This window comes from Hyperolius riggenbachi, chromosome 2 (genome assembly GCF_040937935.1).
Source record: "Hyperolius riggenbachi isolate aHypRig1 chromosome 2, aHypRig1.pri, whole genome shotgun sequence".
NCBI classification, from domain to species: Eukaryota; Metazoa; Chordata; class Amphibia; order Anura; family Hyperoliidae; genus Hyperolius; species Hyperolius riggenbachi.
Genome location: NC_090647.1, coordinates 451,650,364 through 451,672,071, shown reverse-complemented (window position 1 = coordinate 451,672,071; position 21,708 = coordinate 451,650,364). Strand labels below are relative to the sequence as shown.

Genomic DNA, 21,708 nt, shown 5'->3' with positions numbered 1-21,708 from the left:
TAAAAGTATTAGTAACAGGATCAGCAGGAGAGTCAGGCAACTGGTATTAATTTAAAAGGAAAAAGCCATATCCTTCTCAGTTTAGGTTCTCTTTAACAGCAGTAGGCAGATATTAGTGGCATTCATATTAGTGCGGAGGGTGTGGTATAATGCTATGCAGCATCCCAACACTGCATGCAGTGCATTGCTACGATTTGTGTCTGTTAACAGTGACAGTGAAACATACTTTTTAGTGATTGTATGCTTCACTGTATGCGAAACAACCTACAGTGACTGCCCTGCACCTTTTTCCCATGACATTGCATTCCTGCCGTCACAGGGAAGGCAATGCAACTCTCTAGCCTAAAACTGAATACACAGATAGGGACTGTCAAACGCAAAATGTCAATGACAAGCAGATAAATGAAGGTACTTCTAGTGAAAGGCAGAAAGTAAAGGGTAGATTCTAGTGACAGGCTTCCTCAGGCACCTGATCCAGTTACCTGTATGGCCACATTCCCTCTTGTGTTCTCCCGTCTTCATCTCCCCGCTGCCCCTTCTGTGACCTGGCATCATGCATGTACTTAAATAACAGGTCGCCGGGTCATAGAGAAAAGACATCAGGGAGGTGGAGCCAGAAGGACGCAGGCGGGAGCATGCCGGAGTGGTGAATGCATTCCACTGTGAGTACTCTGCGTAGGCCCTGCCAGAGCACTATTAACTGGGGGAAGACCTGGAAGAGCGTCACTGGCTGTGGAACCCCAGGCAATTACATACTGCTGTTCCCCATCTCCTTTTGAGTGAGATCTTCTGTCCAGACTGATAGATCATTTAGATCAATTTCGGAGCGAAATCAAACATACAATTGGTTGGTCATGTTGGGGCATTGATCTCCTGCAAAGTCAATCACGGTGATTGAATATGCCGGGGAAAACAGATTAGTATGGGCACCTTAAGATAAGCAGTTAACTGGCAAAAACCAATGACAGATACTTTTAGATGGAAGTAAATACCAATACACATCACAGCGCTATTACCAATAACAAGCAGGCAGCGAAGGAACGCAGATATTACCAGTGAGAAGCAGGCAGCAAAGGCACACCAATACTACCAATGACAAGCAGGCAGCAACCACACGCCCATATTACCAATGATAAGCAGGCAGCAAAGGCACACCAATATTACCAATGACAAGCAGGCACCAACCACACGCCCATATTACCAATAAGCAGGCAGCAAAGGCACGCCAATATTACCAATGACAAACAGGCAGCAAAGGCACGCCAATATTACCAATGATAAGCAGGCAGCAAAGGCATGCCGATATTACCAATGATAAGCAGGCAGCAAAGGCACACCAATATTATCAATGACAAGCAGGCAGCAAACGCACGCCCATATTACCAATGGCAAGCAGGCAGCAAAGGCACACCTATATTACCAATGACAAGCTGGTAACAAAGGCACGCCCATATTACCAATGACATGCAGGCAGCAAATGCATGCCAATATTACCAATGACAAGCAGGCAGCAAAGGCATGCTGATATTACCAATGACAAGCAGTCAGCATAGGGACACCGATATTATCAATGACAAGCAGACAGGAAAGGCATGCCAATATTACCAATGACAAGCATGCAGCAAAGGCACGCCGATATTACCAATGACAAGCACCATGTGAAAAAACCCTCAACTCTTTTGGCCAACCTACGCTCATACAACCATGCAGCCATACACAAAAACATCAATTCAGAATTAACACTTCAGACTATAAACTGAGTACACATTTGTTGGACACTGCACAAGCTCAAGCATTCTCCATGTTAAAATGCTGCAAGTATCAGCTCAGAGAGGGAAGTCCTATTCAAACCTTGGTTGTCACATGGCAAAGTACACCTGGGGGAAGCCCCAGGTAAGTATAAATGCTTGTGCTTTTTTTAATCTCAGGTACACTAACCTATTTCAAGTGACAGACAGCAATGTCCTGCCTACCTAATCAATGACAGGAAGACAGCAATGACATACCCTCTTACCAATTACAGGCAGATATTTATGACCTGCCATCATTACCAATGGCAGGCAGGCAGCAATGACATGCCGGACATTACCAAGGACAGGCAAACAGCAATGACCTGCCCACATTACCAATGACAAGCAGACAGCAATGACCTGCCCACATAGCCAATGACAAGCAGACAGCAATGACCAGCCCACATTACCAATGACAAGCAGACAGCAATGACCTGCCCACATTACCAATGACAAGCAGACAGCAATGACCTGCCCACATTACCAATGACAAGCAGACAGCAATGACCTGCCCACATAGCCAATGACAAGCAGACAGCAATGACCTGCCCACATAGCCAATGACAAGCAGACAGCAATGACCTGCCCACATTACCAATGGCAGGCAGACAGCAATGACCTGCCCACAATACCGATGGCAGGCAGCAATGCCTTACAATAAATCTCAAACAACAAGCAGGCACCAACAATCTACAGATATTTCCAGTGGCAAGATGACAGCAATGATTAACCGATTTTTCCAATAGCAAGCAGACCAATGAGACATACTAAGCAACAACATGCAGAAAATATGGGAAGCAGGCAGCGATGCCTACAGTTAACTAGAAAATACTATCAACAAATGGCAATGAAATTCAGATGTTACCAAATACAAGCATATATCAGCAACAACCAGCTCATCAAGGCAGAACAGCAGCATAACTATGATGCCATTACTTTAACCACTTCACATCGGAGGGGTTTTACCCTGAAGCACCAGCGCGATTTGTACTTTGCAGCACTGCTTCCATTGATTTTTTTTCTGTGATGTTATTGGGGACTGGGGTCCCCATAACCAATCATTGCACTGCAGAGCGGGGGTGTGTGCGCGCGCGGGTCGCGGGGGCGCGCGCTGCACATTTGTTTACATTTCATTGTTATCAATGGAGACTGCTTCTGTTTGAAGCAGTCTCCATTGTGTCCGCAATCGGCGCGTCTAATTGGATTTAGGAACAGCTTGTTCCTAACATCCAATTAGTCACCTGCTGTGCTGGCTTGCTGGAGTGTGCGCGCGAGGTCCCCGCCCACTCCCAGCCAGTAAACAAACAAGTGCGCCTTTCTCTGTCCCTGGGGGTGAAGCAGTGCGCAGAGGGACGGAGAAATTTAGCACTGGGGGGGTAAAGTGGTTAAAGGACAAGCGAAGTGAGAGGGATATGGAGGTTGCCATATATTTTTCATTTTAAACAATACCACTTGCCTTGCATCCTTCTGATCCTCTGCCTCTAATACTTTTAGCCATAGACCCTGAACAAGCATGCAGCATATCAGAGGGTTTCTGACATTATTGTCAGATCTTTCAAAATTAGCTGCATGCTTGTTTCTTGGTGTTATTTAGACCCCACTGCAGCCAAATAGCAGAGCTGCCAGGCAATTGGCATTGCTTAAAAGGAAATAAATATGTCAGCCTCTCACTTCAGTTGTCCTTTAAAAGTTCTGCATTAACCTGCCAGCATTTGCTTAAAACCTGGCGCACACTTCCAGTTGTGATTGGCCAATTTTACCTCCTATAAGTAATATGAAGGCCAGATTTTGAATACTGGGTATACAGACTAGTAGGCAAGTTCTCTTATTAAAGTGGTAAAATTGATCAATCAAAAATTGGATGTGTGTATGCACCCTGTTACTACAGTACTTTGCCATCAGCTCTGACCTGACCCACAGATCCACGTGTGATAGGGCATGACTGATTGAGCAAGTATTCAAAATTATTTATACACCAATAACTTTATAGCTGCAAGATGACAGATATGTAGCCCACCAAACACTGTGGCAGGGAACGCACTGTGTGCATTTTCTACACTCACGCTAATCAATGGGCTTCTCCCGATGCAGAAGTCAATTCAGCAGATGGGATGGGTGTGCGGGCGGATGCAGCCCTGTGAGAATCTGCAGCAGGCTGCAAATTCTCGGATCCCACCGCTCCACACAACATGCATGCAGTATAAACTGTTTCATTGCCGTGCATGTGTTTCAGCACACCTGCAGTGCGATGTTGCTATGTAGTAGCATTGCACCGCTTGTAGTGGAAACAGGCCCTAAGGGCCCTTTTCCACTAGCGCGTTTGCGCTAGCGGAATCGCAAAATCGCAAACCGCTAGCGATTTTACAATCGCTAGGGTTTGCTAAATAACATAGGAATCGCGGTAAGTTATTTCCACTACCGCGTTTCGTTTTTGCCTGAAACGCGATCGCGGCGCGGAGCGATATTTGCCGCGATTTTGCTATGCAGTGCATAGCATAGCAAAATCGCAGCCGCAAACATCGGGAAATCGCCGGTAATTTTTTACCTTTTGCGATTCAGCAGTCGCTAGCGTTCAGCGTGAACGCTAGCGACTGCTAGTGGAAAAGGGCCCTCAATGTGTTTTTCACATGCAGAAAAAAAATCTGACATTCTGCATGATGATTTTGCACATTTTGTCTGTTTTCTGTATCAACAACATTAGCTGCTGTGAAAAAACTCACTTTTTCTGCATAGGAACACACATGGGGCCATATGCCATTCACTTTTTCTCCGGAGTTTTCTCCTAGGAGATAATTTTACATCTTCAATTTTGATTAACCTTTTCACACTTTGCAATGGAAAAAGTACCAAAAAGTAGGTGAAAAAGTCCTGTGAAAATTATGTTGAGTATTTATTTACTTGCTGGTGGTGTAAAAGGCATTTTATTTACAAGTTGTGAAAATATCACGAAAAACAAAAGTTTGCTTTTTTAACCCTCCTGGCGGTCTATTGAAAACCGCCAGGGGGTAGCGCAGCCGGTTTTTTGTAATTTTTTTTTTTTAAATCATGTAGCGAGCCGAGGGCTCGCTACATGATAGCCGCTGCTCAGCGGCATCCCCCTAGCCTCTTCGATCGCCTGCGGCGATGGGCGATCAGGAAATCCCGTTCAAAGAACGTCATCGGGAGACCCGATCCACCCCTTAGCGCTGCCTGGCGCTGATAGGCCAAGCTGCGCAAGGGGTCTGGGGGGGGGGTGCGGCGACGCGGATAGCGGCGAATCGGCATGCTCACGCAGCTAGCAAAGTGCTAGCTACGTGCAGCAAAAAAAAAAAATGTACAAATCGGCCCAGCAGGGCCTGAGAAAACCTCCTGCGCGGCGCTGGGTTACCGCCAGGAAGGTTAAAACAGAAAGAATTTTGATAATTCAGGTTGGAGTGAGCTTGAGATGTCTCCCAGTGCATCACTGCTGAATATGTGCAAATTAACCATTGTTGCCCTTAGAAGCTAAACACACCTCCAGAACCGCTGGAGTGCAATGATGCGTCAGCTTGATAATTTGTACAGAGCCATAATAATCCAACATGCATACAGACTGTTTTGGATTGGTTGATCCTCATTAGTGCATGGTATAGATTCATTCGCTCTATAGAGTAGGGCTTGTAACACCGAGAGGTACAGACTAACCAGCAAGCTCATGGTGAACCAGAACTCATTGGAGTGTGTGAGGGGCTACAATGGTCCTAAAAGCCCCTTACTAAAATGCTAAGAAAAACAAAAGTTTGCTTTCTTAAAACATCACCTAAGAGGAAACTCAGGTGAAATAGTGAGTTGCATATGGGCCAGGGTGTGTAGAAAATGTATGCAGAAAAAACGCATGCAGAAAACTGAAAGACAAGTGTGTTCCCTGCCTGAGGGCTTGTTCACACTGCAAGCGTTTGTTATTCTTTTATGCGCAGGCGGTTTTTCAAAATTGCCCTGAGAGCTCTTACACAATCGCTTTCAGGGCGTTCACATAGCTTCACAAGCACTTTCAGCAGTTCACATATGAGCAGCTCGTTTGCGTTCCGCTTTGTAAAGCGGTGCTCCAGCCATTTTTAAGGCGATTTCGCCTCAATGGAACGTATAGAAAAAAATCGCAAAACTCTCACAAAACCGCTTTGTAGAGCGATTGCGTTCAAGTTTTTAAGAATAAATACATTGCATTTATTCTTTTCTGGATCAAAGAGTTCACGTTCTGACTTGCGTCAGTGAGTGAATTACCAAAGTGCTCGGGAAAACTGCGGATTAAGTTAGAAGGGCATTCTAAAGAGGGGGACATTCTAATTTGCCAACTAGAAATCTCCCCATACACCAACAGCGTCCATTCAAATCATCACTTTAAATACTGAGACATCTAAGTTATGCAGGTTCTGGGCTACTTTCACAATCCGTACCCAAATTGAACTCACCTAGCCACAAGACCTGTATAACTTATTCGTCAGTAATTAAACTGCTTTTTTGGAAACTATGCACAATCACCATCAGTAATTTCATATGAATAAATTACAGCTAATGGTAGTGGTTGCAGCAGTGAGGCCTGGGACAGACTAAAAAGCGCTATTGCAATCGTTAGCGATTTGTGGTAGTGCTTCGTAAGCGATTTTGGAAGTGATTTCCCTGCTCCTCTACAATACATTAGAGTGGAAACACTCCCAAAATGCTGCAACTCCTGCGATTGCAATTTCCTTAATTGCAATCGCTCCAGGGGGATATTCTCCATCTACTTACATTGGCAAAGCCTTTTGGGAAATCAGTAGCGATTGAAAGCAAACCCAAAATGCTGTAAAAAAACGCTCTAGTGGTTCCCAGCCCACCGGAATGAAAGAATTCCATTGCACCCTCAGTTTTAGGATTCCTGCTGCATCTATATGACATGTCTCCAATCCACTAACATACACTAACCTTAGGTAGATATATCTTCAGATATCGGCTTAAAACTGATCAAATCTTTGTGATTTAACTTTGTGAGAGATCTATTGTTTACTTTATTTAGAAATCGGCGCTGGTATGGTTGAGGTGAGCCAATGAGGAAGTCCACAGGCAAATTCCTGTAACGTGAGTGAATGGACACAGCACCGTCTCGAACTGCTAGGTTTCACATCAGCAAAATAGAATGCTTCACGTTGTTCTCTATGGACTTTCTCAGTGGCTCACCTCCACCATACTAGCTCCTAGATATGTAGCAGTGCATGCTCCACTAAGGGTACGTTTCCACTAACGCGAATCCGCCTGCAAATTTGCATAACCAATAAAAGTTGATGAGCCTGTGTCCACTTGTCAGGAAAACGGAGTGCTTTCTTGTGCAGGAAAAATCTGCACAGCAGAGCCATCCGAATTCGGACACCGCACACACCGCATGCGATTCACATACAATGTATTTAATAGGGAATTCGCATGGCTTTCTTTATGCGAATTTTCATGCAAATTCGCACACAATTTTGCATGGAATCAATGAAAAAGCACACAGGCACTGCCATGGTTAAATTCGCACACAGCGTCATCCATGCCAAATCGTATGCGAATTTGCGGTTGAATTCGCATACAACCGCATGTGATTTCGCTCCTGCATGCGAATTCGTCTGCGGGGAAACCACGGCAATTCCACACCGCACTAGTGGAACCGTACCCTCAAAGTTTACCAAACGTGAGAAAAATAATTAAAGTGGACCTGAACTCTTGCGCAAGAGACAAAAATTGAAATGCACCCTGTATGTATTTAGAGAGTTTAGCCTGTCTAGTTACCTCTCATCTGTGTGTAATCACAAGACGTAATTCGATCTCTCCCCGTGTCAACTGACTGCCGTGGCAGGTAAACCAATTTGAAAGCACAGGATGTTAAATGACAACTGTAACGAGAGGGATATGGAGGCTGCCATATTTATTTCCTTTTAAACAACACCAGCTCCTGGCAGCCCTGCTGGTCTATTTGGCTGCAATAGTGTCTGGGTCACAAACTAGAATGTAGCGTATCTTGTGAGATCTGGCAATGTCAGAAACACCTGATCTGCTGCATGCAGGTTCAGGGTCTATAGCTAAAAGTATTAGAGGCACATGATCATCAGGATAGCCAGGCAACTGGTATTGTTTAAAATAAAAAATATGGCACACTCCATATCCCTCTGGTTATAGTTATCCAACAATATGTCTTCCATGAAAGCAGGAAGTCAAAATACTGCAGCAATGACATACCCTCTTACCAATTACAGGCAGATATTTATGACCTGCCATCAATGGCAGGCAGAAAGCAATGACATGCCGGACATTAACAAGGACAGGCAAACAGCAATGACCTGCCCACATAGCATGGCAGCAAAGGCACACCAATATTATCAATGACAAGCAGACAGGAAAGGCATGCCGATATTACCAATGACAAGCAGGCAGCTAAGGAACACAGATATTACCAGTGAGATGCAGGCAGCAAAGGCACACCAATAACACCAATGACAAGCAGGCAGCAAAGGCACACCAATATCATCAATGACAAGCAGGCAGCAAAGGCACACCGATATTATCAATTACAAGCAGGCAGCTAAAGGCCCATACACACGTCGGATTTTTCCAAACGACGGGTCGTTTGAACCTCCCGTCGTTCAGTCGTCCGCATGCCAAATCGGGCGTGTGTACAGACTGTCGTTCGGGTGATAAGACCAGTCTTATAACCCAACGATGACAAGCATGTGAAAAAACCCTCAACTCTTTTGGCCAACCTACGCTCATACAACCATGCAGCCATACACAAAAACATCAATTCAGAATTAACACTTCAGACTATAAACTGAGTACACATTTGTTGGACACTGCACAAGCTCAAGCATTCTCCATGTTAAAATGCTGCAAGTATCAGCTCAGAGAGGGAAGTCATATTCAAACCTTGGTTGTCACATGGCAAAGTACACCTGGGGAAGCGGAGCAGTGCTTTTCAGCGCTGCTAGATTTGGGCGCAGGCGGCGCCTTCATAGACTACAATAGGAATCATTTCTATTGCAGCGCACACTAACCTATTTCAAGTGACAGACAGCAATGTCCTGCCTACCTAACCAATGACTGAAGACAGCAATGACATACCCTCTTACCAATTACAGGCAGATATTTATGACCTGCCATCATTACCAATGGCAGGCAGACAGCAATGACATGCCGGACGGACATTACCAAGGACAGGCAAACAGCAATGACCTGCCCACATTTCCAATGACAAGCAGACAGCAATGACCTGCCCACATTACCAATGACAAGCAGAAAGCAATGACCTGCCCACATTACCAATGACAAGCAGACAGCAATGACCTGCCCACATAGCCAATGACAAGCAGACAGCAATGACCAGCCCACATTACCAATGACAAGCAGACAGCAATGACCTGCCCACATTACCAATGACAAGCAGACAGCAATGACCTGCCCACATTACCAATGACAAGCAGACAGCAATGACCTGCCCACATTATCAATGACAAGCAGACAGCAATGACCTGCCCACATTACCAATGGCAGGCAGACAGCAATGACCTGTCCACAATACCGATGGCAGGCAGCAATGCCTTACAATAAATCTCAAACAACAAGCAGGCACCAACAATCTACAGATATTTCCAGTGGCAAGATGACAGCAATGATTAACAGATCTTTCCAAAAGCAAGCAGACCAATGAGACATTAAGACACTAAGCAACAACATGCAGAAAATATGGGAAGCAAATGGCAATGAAATTCATATGTTACCAAATACAAGCATATATCAGCAACAGCCAGCTCATCAAGGCAGAACAGCAGCATAACTATGATGCCATTACTTTAAAGGACAAGCGAAGTGAGAGGGATATGGAGGTTGCCATATATTTTTCATTTTATACAATACCACTTGCCTGGCATTCTTCTGATCCTCTGCCTCTAATACTTTTAGCCATAGACCCTGAACAAGCATGCAGCATATCAGGGGGGTTTTGACATTGTCAGATCTTTCAAGATTAGATGCATGCTTGTTTCTTGGTGTTATTCAGAAACCACTGCAGCCAAATAGCAGATCTGCCAGGCAATTGGCATTGCTTAAAAGGAAATAAATATGTCAGCCTCTCACTTTAGTTGTCCTTTAAAAGTTCTGCATTAACCAGCCAGCATTTGCTTAAAACCTGGCGCACACTTCCAATTGTGATTGGCCAATTTTACCTCCTCCAAGTAATATGAAGGCCAGATTTTGAATACTGGGTATACAGACTTGTAGGCAAGTTCTCTTATTAAATTTAAGTGGTAAAATTGACCAATCAAAAATTGGATGTGTGTATGCACCCGGTTACTACAGTACTTTGCCATCAGCTCTGACCTGACCCACAGATCCACGTGTGATAGGGCATGACTGATTGAGCAAGTATTCAAAATTATTTATACACCAATAACTTTATAGCTGCAAGATGACAGATATGTCGCCCACCAAACACTGTGGCAGGGAACGCACTGTGTGCATTTTCTACACTCACGCTAATCAATGAGCTTCTCTCAATGCCGAAGTCAATTGAGGAGATGGGAGGGGTGTGCGGGCGGATGCAGCCGTGTGAGAATCTGCAGCATGCTGCAAATTCTCGGATCCCACCGCTCCACACAACATGCATGCAGTATAAACTATTTCATTGCCGTGCATGTGTTTCAGCACACCTGCAGTGCGATGTTGCTATGTAGTCGCATTGCACCGCTTGTAGTGGAAACAGGCCCTCAATGTGTTTTTCACATGCAGGAAAAAAATCTGACATTCTGCATGATGATTTTGCACATTTTGTCTGTTTTCTATATCAACATTAGCTGCTGTGAAAAAACTCACACTTTTTCTGCATAGAAACACACATGGGGCCATATGCCATTCACTGTTTCTCCTGAGTTTTCTCCTGAGAGATCATTTTACATCTTCAATTTTGATTAACCTTTTCACACTTTGCAATGGAAAAAGTACCAAAAAGTAGGTGAAAAAGTCCTGTCAAAATTATGTTGAATATTTATTTGCTTGCTGGTGGTGTAAAAGGCATTTTATTTACAAGTTGTGAAAATATCACCTAAGAGAAAACTCAGGTGAAAAAGTGAATTGCGTATGGACCAGGGTGTGCAGAAAATGTATGCAGAAAACTGTGCATGACGTCAGACGTCATGTCCGATCGTCGTCATAGCATGTGAGTTGGTCTGCGTTACAGGCTGCTGTAACGTCAGACTTTAACGTCCCACTGTGAAAGAGCCGTTAAACCATACCAGTTGCTTGGCAGCCCTGTTCTTCTGGCATAAGTAGTCAAAACCCTCGAACAAGCATATGACTAATCCAGTAAAATCAGAGTACCTGATCTGCTGCATGCTTGTTCAAGGTTAATGGGTAAAAGTATTACAGACACACAGGGTCAGGAGCACTGCCAGGTAACTGGGATTCTTTAAAAGGAACTAAATATGGCAGCCTCCATATGCCTCTCACCTTGGATATCCTTTAACTGCCCTTTTTTTTTTTTTTTTTTTAAAGGTTATTTTTTTACTGTAGCTAGCACTAGGCTAGCTACACTCTCTCCCCCAAAATGAAAAATTTGGCACCTTCCATATCCCCCTGGTTACAGTTGTCCAACAATATGTCTTCTTCCATGAAAGCAGGAAGTAGAAATACTGCAGATTTACTGTAGTATTTCGATCAGCTGTAATAAAAATGTTTCTTTAAAGGTTATTATGCTGTTGTGTATCTTTTAAAGCAGAGAGGAAGTTCTGAGTTCAGGTCTGCTTTATTAAAGCATACCAGAGACTTTTTACACACAAAAGATTTATAAGTACCTGGGGCTTCCTTACAACCCCCTCTGCATCGATCTCTCCCATGTCATCTTCCTTCACCTTCTCCCGGTCGAAGCCCCGTAAGATTGGCCAGTCTGTGTCAGTAGGCACATGCATAGTGCGGCTGCACACACTCCTCCTCCTGGGAGCATTCTGCCCCTGCGCAGTAGTACTGCACAGACACAGGGCCCTCCCAGGCGCTTACACACTGTCAGGCATGTGCAGTGCACCCCCGACTCGCCAAACTTACAAGGCTTCTACTGTGAGAAGGTGGAGAGCGTCATGAGAGCAATCAATGCGGAGGGGGCTGAAGGAAGTCCATGGTATGTATAACTCTTTTATGTGTGTTTATATGAGACACTTGGTCCCTTATGGGGGCCAGTCTCCACTCTGCTGCTGCTGTAGACCATTCTGTGTTCACTCCCACACAGCTGTGTGTAGCAACTGCTGCTGGGAGCACACTGGACATGCACAATTACTAATGCTTCCAAACGGTGCATGCCCAGGAAGCTCAGCCGCTCTGCACAATCATTTACAAACCCAATCCAGGAGGGCGTGCAGAGTGGACAGTACAAATGCATCGCTTCAACTGGAAGCAGTCGGAATTAGAAACAGCGGTAGCACAGAGAGGTGGCCAGGCACAATAAGGGGCCAAGTTTCTGATAATGTAGGTGTAAGCAGATATACAGACGCTAGTTTGGTTGAAATGACCCATCGGAAAGCCTCAGGGAAATGATGCTAACACGATTTGGTTGCAGTTTCAGCAATTCTCCAATGACAGCACCCTCTACAACTTTTAGGGTTTGGATAGGTAGTAATATTGACTACGCTCACACTATTCAGCCAATTACAGGTTTCACTTTGTAAAGGGTGCTGTGAATGGAGAACTATTCCCTATAAAGTTTCGCACTGGGCCACCTCAACCATACTAGCACTGCTATGCATAACATATCTTTACTTACCACCTCAGGTACACCTTAAAGCAGTGTTTCCCTACCCTGTCCTCAAGGCCCACCAACAGTGCATGTTTTGTATAAATCTACAAAGGTAGTTAATTAGCTCTGCTGAGACACTAATTACTCCACCTGTGATTGTGTTTGGTTTCCTGCAAAACGTACTGTTGGTGGGCCTAGAGGACAGGGTTGGGGAACACTGCCAACCACCTTGGCGGTAATGACGAGCTCAGCTCGTCCATTACCGCCATAGTGGATTGCTCAGCCCCTGGAGGGTCTTTTTGCACCAAATTTTTGGAGAGGGTGAAGCTAGCACTTGGCTACCTATATCACCCCTCCGATTGCTGCCGGCCCACTCTGATCCCCCCAATCGCCTATATTTTTGCTTACCCCACCCTGGAGCCCATGCCGGCGCAGCCTCTCCATAGCCTCCAGGGTTCGCTATGGCGTTGAGTGGAACAGTGCATGACGTCGATGATGTCAGATGTCATGTCCGATCGTCGCCATAGCAACGCCTGAAGCTATGGCGGAAGTCTCGGCCATCGGAGGATCTCGGCCAGATAAATATCGCCGGTGGCAAGCGGAGGGGGGGGGACACAGTGCCGGGGGACTTGGGGAGAGTGTAGCTAGCCTAGTGCTAGCTACACTAAAAAATAACTTTTAAAAAAAAAATAGCCACCCGCGGCCGGATGGCCGCATTAATTGTAACGCCAGGGTGGTTAAAGGATACCCAAGGTGAGAGGCATATGGAGGCTGCCATATTTAGTTCCTTTTAAAGAATCCCAGTTGCCTGGCAGTACTCCTGACCCTGTGTGTCTCATACTTTTACCCATTAACCCTGAACAAGCATGCAGCAGATCAGGTACTCTGATTTTACTGGATTAGCCATATGCTTGTTCGACGGTTTTGACTACTTATGCCAGAAGAGCAACAGGGCTGCCAAGCAACTGGTATGGTTTAAGGGCTCTTTCACAGTAGGACGTTAAAGTCTAACGTTACAGCAGCCTGTAACGCAGACCAACTCACAGCAATAGTAAATCAATGGGCTGTTCACAGTACACAGTTGGAGTATAACGCTGCACGTTAAATGAAAGTGCAGCATGCTGTGCGTTATACTCGTATTCAGCTGCATTAGACTGTTTGCACATGCTCAGTAATGTTTTTTTTTTTTAAATGTGCCGCATGCGCCATTTTCGTTTGATCCGTACGCTTTAAAAAGTACGCATCATGTACGCATCAAGAGACGCAGTTCAAGGTAACGTCCGACTTCAAAGCTAACATGCGTTGCGTTAGGGGCACGTTATGCAACCTTAACGTTGCATCAAACGCAACGTCTTAGTGTGAAAGAGCCCTAAAAGGAAATACAATTGGCAGCTTCCATATACCTCTCACCATGGGAATCTTTTAAAGGGAACCTGAGATAACAAGAAAAAAAATTCTTACATACCTGGGGCTTCCTCCGGCCTGATAGCTCTCTCAGCGCCATCCTCCAACTCCTTGATCTTTCGTAAGGGCTCCCGGTATTTTCAGCAATCGGGGCTTATTGTGCAATGCGGGGCCTGGTCTCCCGCATTGCCAGGAGCTCTCTGCGCCCGCACAGTACTACTGCGCAGGCACAGAAGTCTCCTGGCCGTGGCAGCGCACACAGCCACACTGCGCATGCGCCGACTAGCTGAAGATATCAAAAGCCCTTACAGAAGATACAGGAGGCGGAGGATTGCACTGAGAGAGCCATCAGGCTGGATGGGGCTGGGGGAAGCCCCAATTATGTACACTTTTTTCTTGTTATCTCAGGTGCTCTTTAAGATACAATGACTGCAGAAAATTTACTCAAAAACTGTACTAGTTTCTTTAGGGGACCTAGTAGGAAACCTCAGAACAGTTCTCCAACCACAGCACCCTCTTGTGATTGGCCAAGTAAGTGTGGGCGTAGTTTATTACAACCGATTTAAAACCTAAGCGTTCGAGAGGGTGCCGTCCACCCAATCATGGTAGCTGAATTTTGATATGAGGTTTCCTGCTGGGTCCCCCAAAGTAGACAAGCACTGTAATTTTTAACAGGAAATAAGGTCAACTTATTACAAAAAGATGCATTGACTAGAAGTGCTTTAGGCTCTGTTCCCACACAGCGGAGAGGGTACATTTTTTGTCAGCTCATCGAGTGAATAGCTCCCCTGATTTATGAATAGGAGCCATTCACACTTGTCGCGCCGCATCGGATCCATGGGATTCGGTGCAGTCCGCGATGACCCTGGGCTGGCGGATGCCTTCCCCCATATAGCCTATAGGAGAGCTCATCCGCCCAAGCCTCCAGCCACAACACTGCGAACCTGAAGAGCGGACATTATGCTGTCCACTCCCGCTGGCCACATGTGATGCGGAATTGTAGTTGGAATGGAGCTTCACAGAAAGACAAAAAATGTCAATGACAAGCAGATAAATGAAGGTACTTCCAGTGAAAGGCATAAAGTAAAGGGTACATTCAAGTGACAGGCTTCCTCAGGCACCTGATCCAGTTACCTGTATGGCCAACGCTCCCTCTTGTGTTCTCTCGGCTTCATCTCCCCCGCTGCCCCTTCTGTGACCCGGCATCATGCATGTACTCAAATAAGGGCTGGTGCACACCAGAGCGGTTCTGAAGCATTTTTTAAACGCTTGCAGGGGGAAACCGCTTGGCTAATGAAAGTGAATGGGCTGGTGCACACCAGAGCGGCTCGTTTTTTTTTCCACAAACGCAAACTCGGGAGCTGCAGCCTTTTTTATATTTCTGCAGCATTTTTTAGATTTCTGAGGTGTTTCTGCCTCAATGTTAAAGTATAGGAAAGTGGAAAACCGCTCTGAAAAATTCTAGATCAGAGCGGTTTTCCAGGCGTTTTTGTTAACTGTAACAATATTTGTAATCTGCACAAAAACGCTCCAAAAAATGCTAGGCATGTTTATAAAAAGTCTCTAAACATGCCTAAAATCGCTCTGAAATCTGCTTCAAAAACCTCTAGCGTTTTGCGGATCTGCTAGAGGTTTTTGGTGTGCACTGGGCCAAACATGTCGCCGGGTCAAAGAGAATAGACATCAGGGAGGTGGAGACGGAAGGACACAGGAGGGAGTATGCCGGAGTGGTGAATGCACTCCACTGTAAGTACTCTGCAAAGGCCCTGGTGAAGCTGGAGGGTTCCTTACAGATTTTCTTTAAAGGACTTACGAGCCCAAATCCCCCAAAAAAGGTCTGTACCTGGATGAATTTTGAAGGCACGGAGGACGCCATCCGCGCCCTCCGTGCAGTTCCGCCAGGTCCCCGCTGCTTATTCTCTTCCCGTGCAGCTCCTGACCCCACAGCCCGGGTCGGGCTCTCCTGCCTCCTCAAATATGGCCCCTGGAGGAGGCCGCAGACGCACTCACGTCCGGCGGCCATATTTGAGGAGGCAGGAGAGCCCGACCAGGGCTGTGAGGTCGGGAGCGGCACGGGGGGAGAATAAGCAGCAGGGACCCGGCGGAACTGCGCGGATGGCGTCCACCGTGCCTTCAAAATTCAACCAGGTACAGACTTTTTTGGGAGATTTGGGCTCGTAAGTCCTTTAAGACAAGCAGTTAACTGACAAAAAACAATCACAAATACAACCAAATAGAAGTAAAAACCAATACACATCACAGCACTATTACTAATGCCAAGCAGGCAGCAAAGGCAAGCCAATGTTACCAAAGACAAGCAACAAGCAAAGAAACAGATTTTTACCAGTAAAAAGCAGGCAGCAAAGGCATGCTGATATTACCAGTACAAGCAAGTAGCCAAGACATGCAGATATTACCAATGACCAGGGATGCTCAACTTCGAATTCGGATGAAATTTGAATAGGATTATTCAAATTTCATCCTACTAATTACAGCAGCTGTGCTGGTGTCCGGGGGGGGGGGGGGATTAAACTTACCCATCAGCCGTCTTCTTGCTCCGTCCCTCGGCGCCAGGCCACGCTGCGTTCCAATCCGGCGTCACGTGATTACATACACTTCCTCCTTCTGGGTTGAAGGAGGAAGTGTATAGTCACGTGACGCCGGATTGGTACGTAGCATGGGAGGCGCCGCGGGACGGAGCAAGAAGACAGCTGATGGGTAAGATTAATCCCCCCTCGGCCACCCGCACAGCTGCTGTAATTAGTAGGATGAAATTCGAATACCCGAATAAATTTAATCCGAATTCGAAGTTGAGAGCATCCTTGCCAATGACTATAAGGCAGCATTTACAAATGACAAGCAGACAGCAAAGGCATGCCAACATTACCAATACCAAGCAGGCAGGCAGCAAAGGCCCACCGACAGGGCCGGATTTGTACTTTTTACCGCCCAAGGCCAACTATACCATCTGTATGGTTGTTATCTCTGTGTGCCCCAATGAGAATTCTCCTTACTTTCCATCATTGGATGTCACAGACAATAACTATTTTATTAATACGCGTATAGATTATAAAGTATGTTTTCCTTAAGAACCGTTATGTTTGCCATCTCGTTAATGATGGACCCATTGTATCACCATGAGAGTTAGACTGATGTGTACCTGCAGGATAGAGCTTACAGGTCTTGCAGGGACAACACAAGTACAGGACAGAGAGTTCAAAGGTTAAAGCTGTCTTTGTAGATAGGGATGGCTGCATAGAACAGCTTTACTGCCCCTCACTGAGCCGCCCCTAAAATTCTGGTGCCCTAGGCCATGGCCTATGTGGCCTTGCCAGAAATCCGGCCCTGCCCACCGATATTACCAATGACAAGCAGGCAGCAAAGGCACACCGATATTACCAATGACAAGCAGGCGGCAAAGGCACACCGATATTACCAATGACAAACCGGCAGCAAAGACTATGTAAAAAACAAAAACAGATAGCTAAGGAGATGGAAGGCTCTGGGTTCTACAGAGAGTTCACGTTCTCCTCGTTCTCCCGCAGGCTCCTCCTTTTGAATCTCCAGCCGTGGGAGACTTTGGCAGACTTTAAAGCGCTCAGGCTTCCAAAGACCAATGGCTCTGTACTGCGCATGCGCGAGTGTGTAAGAGGGCGCTCACACGTGCGCAGTATGGAGCAGACAGTCTTTGGAAGCCTGAGTGCTTCCAAAGACTGCCGAAGTCTCCCCAACCCAGAAGAGAAAAGTCCACAACCGTGGACTGGACTGCTAACAGGGGAGCCTGTAGCTGAACGCGGACACTGGGAGGAGAGTTGGAAGGCTCTATAGGACCCAGAGCCTTCCGTCTCCTTAGGTGAGTATCTTTTTCTTTATTTTTAAAAATGCTTCAGACTCCCTTTAACTGCAGCCAAAAGGTGCTTGTAGCTAAGGGGGCTAAACTGCCTGACAAGTGATCAGTTCAGCCAGCCATGAAAAATAGGCCTAAAGTAAAATAAGCCCCTGGGTGATCCAAAGATAAAAAAAAATAAAGCAAATCTCCCCCTAAAGGATGTTCATAAATTGTGTTATTGGAGGCAGCAAGGATTTACTTATATGTGGTGGGCAGCTCCCTAGCCCTCATCTATATGCAGGCTTCCATCTTGCTTCTACCTGTGCCGCATATAAAGCAGTTCTAAACAGTTACGGTGATATCATCACATGTCCCCGGTGGCCGCAATACATGCCAGGGTTGTAATCATGCATTGGGGTGGCCATGGACACGCGCCATTGGCTAATTCAAGCTGCAGTACTGCGGCTAAGGTAGAAGCAAGATGGAGGCCCAGATATAGATAGGAGGGGGCTATGAAGCTTAAGTAAATGCACGCTGTAACCCAAACACTTTTCATGCGATTTTTTTTCCCAATTCAGGTGCTCAGGTTCTTTCAAGTCTAATTTCATCAACTACAGCTGAATTATCTCTTAGGGCCGGTTCACACTTTGCGATTCTACAGCGCTTTGCTGATCTCCAGCGATCAGGAAAGCTCCGCTGCTAATGTATCCCAATGGATACATTCACACTGAAGTGGTTTGCGATTTCAATCACGGAAATCACAAGCGCAAATCACACTTGAATCATGACATTTAGTTTAAAATCGCAATCGCGGAGCCGAATGGGATCGCAGGCTAAGCGCCAAGTGTGAACTAGCCCTAAAAGCCCCAGTGACACCTTCAAAGGAAAAATTTAAAGCTGGGTACACACGGTACAATTTTCCATCAGATCGACAAATCTACTACATAATTTCCGACCGGTGCGATCGGATTCCAATCGATTTTGGGTACTTAATGCAAAATCGATCTGGAACAATTTGGACGCCTACACACTATGCAATTTCTTATCAGATCACCGGTCGATCTGATGGAAAATTGTACCATGTGTATGAGGCTTAGTGCAGGGTCACACTTATTTGAATCGCACGCATTTTAGAAAAAATGCACATGCCTGGTCTATGGGCTGCACAAAAAAATGCATTGGTATGCGTTTTTAAAATGCTCAACAAGTTCATTCTTTCTGCATACTGAAAGCAGATCGCATGTGTTTTGCTTGCGATGCTTTCCTATGGTGAGCAAAAAACCGCATGCGTTTTACATGCATTTCTGCCCAAATAAGGTAAAAACGAATTTGAAAATGATTTATTTTTACATGTTAAATATGATTATTAATGAAAAAAACGCACACACAAAAACACAAACTCAGAAAATACGCAAAAAAAACCTGATGGTTTTCTGCATGGACAAGGGTGACCTTAAAGGGAAGGTTCACTGTCCCTAAAAAAAAAAAAAAAAAAAAAAAAAGCTAATCCACTTACCTGGGGCTTCCTCCAGCCCGTGGCAGGCTCCCGGTCTTCTCCGGTGGCGCACCCAGGTAAGTAGATTATCATTTTTAATTTTTTTTTTTTAAGGGACCGTGAACCTTCCCTTTAAAGAGACTCAGATGAGTCTCACAACAGTTTTTGATTTTTTTTTTTTATTGCCTGGTGCTTCCTCCAGCCCCATAAGCACCGATGTGTCTCTCTCCGTCCTCCTGCAGTCTCCGGTTCACCTGCTGTGTTACCCCCGGTAACAAGCTCAGTGACGTCAATCCGTGTCTACTGCGCATGCGCATTAGACCTTGACTGGCTTCAACTGAGCCCGTTACCGAGGCTCACTGCGGCTGAACGGGAGACAGCAGGAGGATGGTGAGGGATGCATCGGTGCTTATGGGGCTGGAGGGAGCCCCAGGTAAGTAAAAAAACTGCGGTGAGACTCATCTCTGAGTCTCTTTAACCTTAAAGGAGACCTAAAGTACACAAAATAAAAAGTGTTTCACTTTCCTGGGGCTTTTTCCAGCCCCCCGCAGCAGTCCTGTGCCCGCGCCAGTCCATAACGATGCTTGCCGCAGCAGAGAGTTTAGTTTTCACTCGACAGAATCGGCAGGCTTGGCTACGGTTAGTATTGTTCGCATTCCCAAACACAAGAGCACAGGCGCGGTTGCTGCATCAAACCAAAAACTGGCTGGCAGCGGAAAATTGGAGAATCGTGGAGGACAGTGCAGAACAGGAAAGCTGCAAAGGGCTGGCAGAAGCCCCGGGTAAGTGAAACATGTTTTTGTAAACTATTCAGTTCCGCTTTAAGATTCCCTTAAAGGGAACCAGAGACGAAGCCTGGGTAAAAAATTAGAAAAAATGTTATTACATACCTGGAGCTTCCTCCAGCCCCATAAGCCTGGATCGCTCCAATGCCGCCATCCTCCGCTACCTCTATCCCATCACTTCCGCCAGACACGACCAGTTGTACGTATGCGCCTGCGCAGTGCGTAGGGAGCGCACCGCGCTTACGTTGACTGGCCAAAAGTACGGGACCCGGTACCGGCGAACAGAGGCAGCGGAGGAAGGCGGCGTGGGAGCAATCCAGGCTTATGGAGCTGGAGGAAGCCCCAGGTATGTATAAATCCATTGTTTTTTTTCGTCTCTGGTTCTCTTTAAAGATCTAGAGCTTCCCCAGCAGTATCAACACTCTCCTATGAAGAGGCTGGGAACGCCCCACCGAGAGTGATGATGTAGAAGCATAGTCCTTCCATACACTGTTCAATGCTGGGAGGAGCAAATTGACTAAAACGAGCAGCTCCTTTCACCTGAGCATAATCTACTCCCACTCTACATAATACTGCTTCCCTATGTTCATCCCACGTGCAGCAAGGGAGTTTATTACAGGCAGCTTGATAGTGTAAGAATCTCCTTCCCAGCTTGCCCGTGAAAACGATCAGGCTCATGTTACAGTTCCAGCACTGCAGGCTTCTAGTGGATACAATGTATCCTCTGACCAATAGAAGCCTGCAGTGGAGCTGAGCACGAGGCACACCAGAAGTTATAACACAATACACATGAACTTTTGCTGACTGAAACCAGAAAACGTCGCATCTCACCATAATTGCACAGCGCTTCGCCCCCACAGCAATCTTTCATTGAACCGGAAGCCGCGCCAAAACCAAACTTTTTATACGCCCACCGGTCAATTTGGCGGTATTTTTTTTTTTTTTTTGCGCAATCACGTGACTGAACAAACAAACTTTAGACATGTTTAAAATAACTTTTTGAGCTGGATGACTAAATACAGCTCTGTTCAGAAATAGAGTTTTGATAAACAAACTGGAAAAAAAAAATGTAAAAGGGGGGGGGCGTCGGCTTTATCTGATGCCCCGCCCACGGAGCCTTAGCCAATCCCTGGCTTACTCTGAGTGCCCCAGCAGTATGGGCATGCTTTATGTAAAATATGTCATGTGACCTCTAGCTGCTACTTTTACAGTATTTACACCACAGAGAAGCTGCAACGTTAAGTCTGGTGTGAAGAAACTGACCTGTTCTAAATATAGCAAACCTGGGAAAAGGCAGCACAATCCTCTACATTCTACAGGACATCAAAAGAGTAGGGATGATCAATAAGATGCAAATTATTCTGGGTTGATGCAAATTTATGCACATGTATGCAGTTTAAAAATGGACTTATCAATTAGAACTCAGGTTTAAATTGATTGGTCCTTTTTCAAGCTGCATATATTTGCATAAACTCTGAAGGATTTGCATCCCTTTGATCACCCCTACAAAAGCACTCAACTGTTTTTTGTTTTTGTTTTTTTCAATCAAGCCCAGACAGAAATAGGGCCCGTTTCCACTATCACAAATCTGCATGCGTTTTCTACACGCAGATTTGCATAATAACCAATACAAGTTAATTAGCCTGTTTCCACTTGTCAGGAAA

The 21,708-nt window shown here is 45.7% G+C and overlaps 1 protein-coding gene across 1 annotated transcript in view; it reads left to right on the top strand.

Annotated features, from left to right (window-relative positions):
• The window catches only part of VPS37D (VPS37D subunit of ESCRT-I), a 117,008-nt gene extending 96,503 nt beyond the window's left edge, over positions 1–20,505 (top strand). The window contains exon 3 of the mRNA XM_068266354.1: positions 20,438–20,505. Within this exon, the coding sequence (XP_068122455.1) occupies positions 20,438–20,505 (68 nt within the window). The remainder of the gene's footprint in view (positions 1–20,437) is intronic.
• The last annotated feature ends 1,203 nt before the right edge of the window (positions 20,506–21,708 follow it).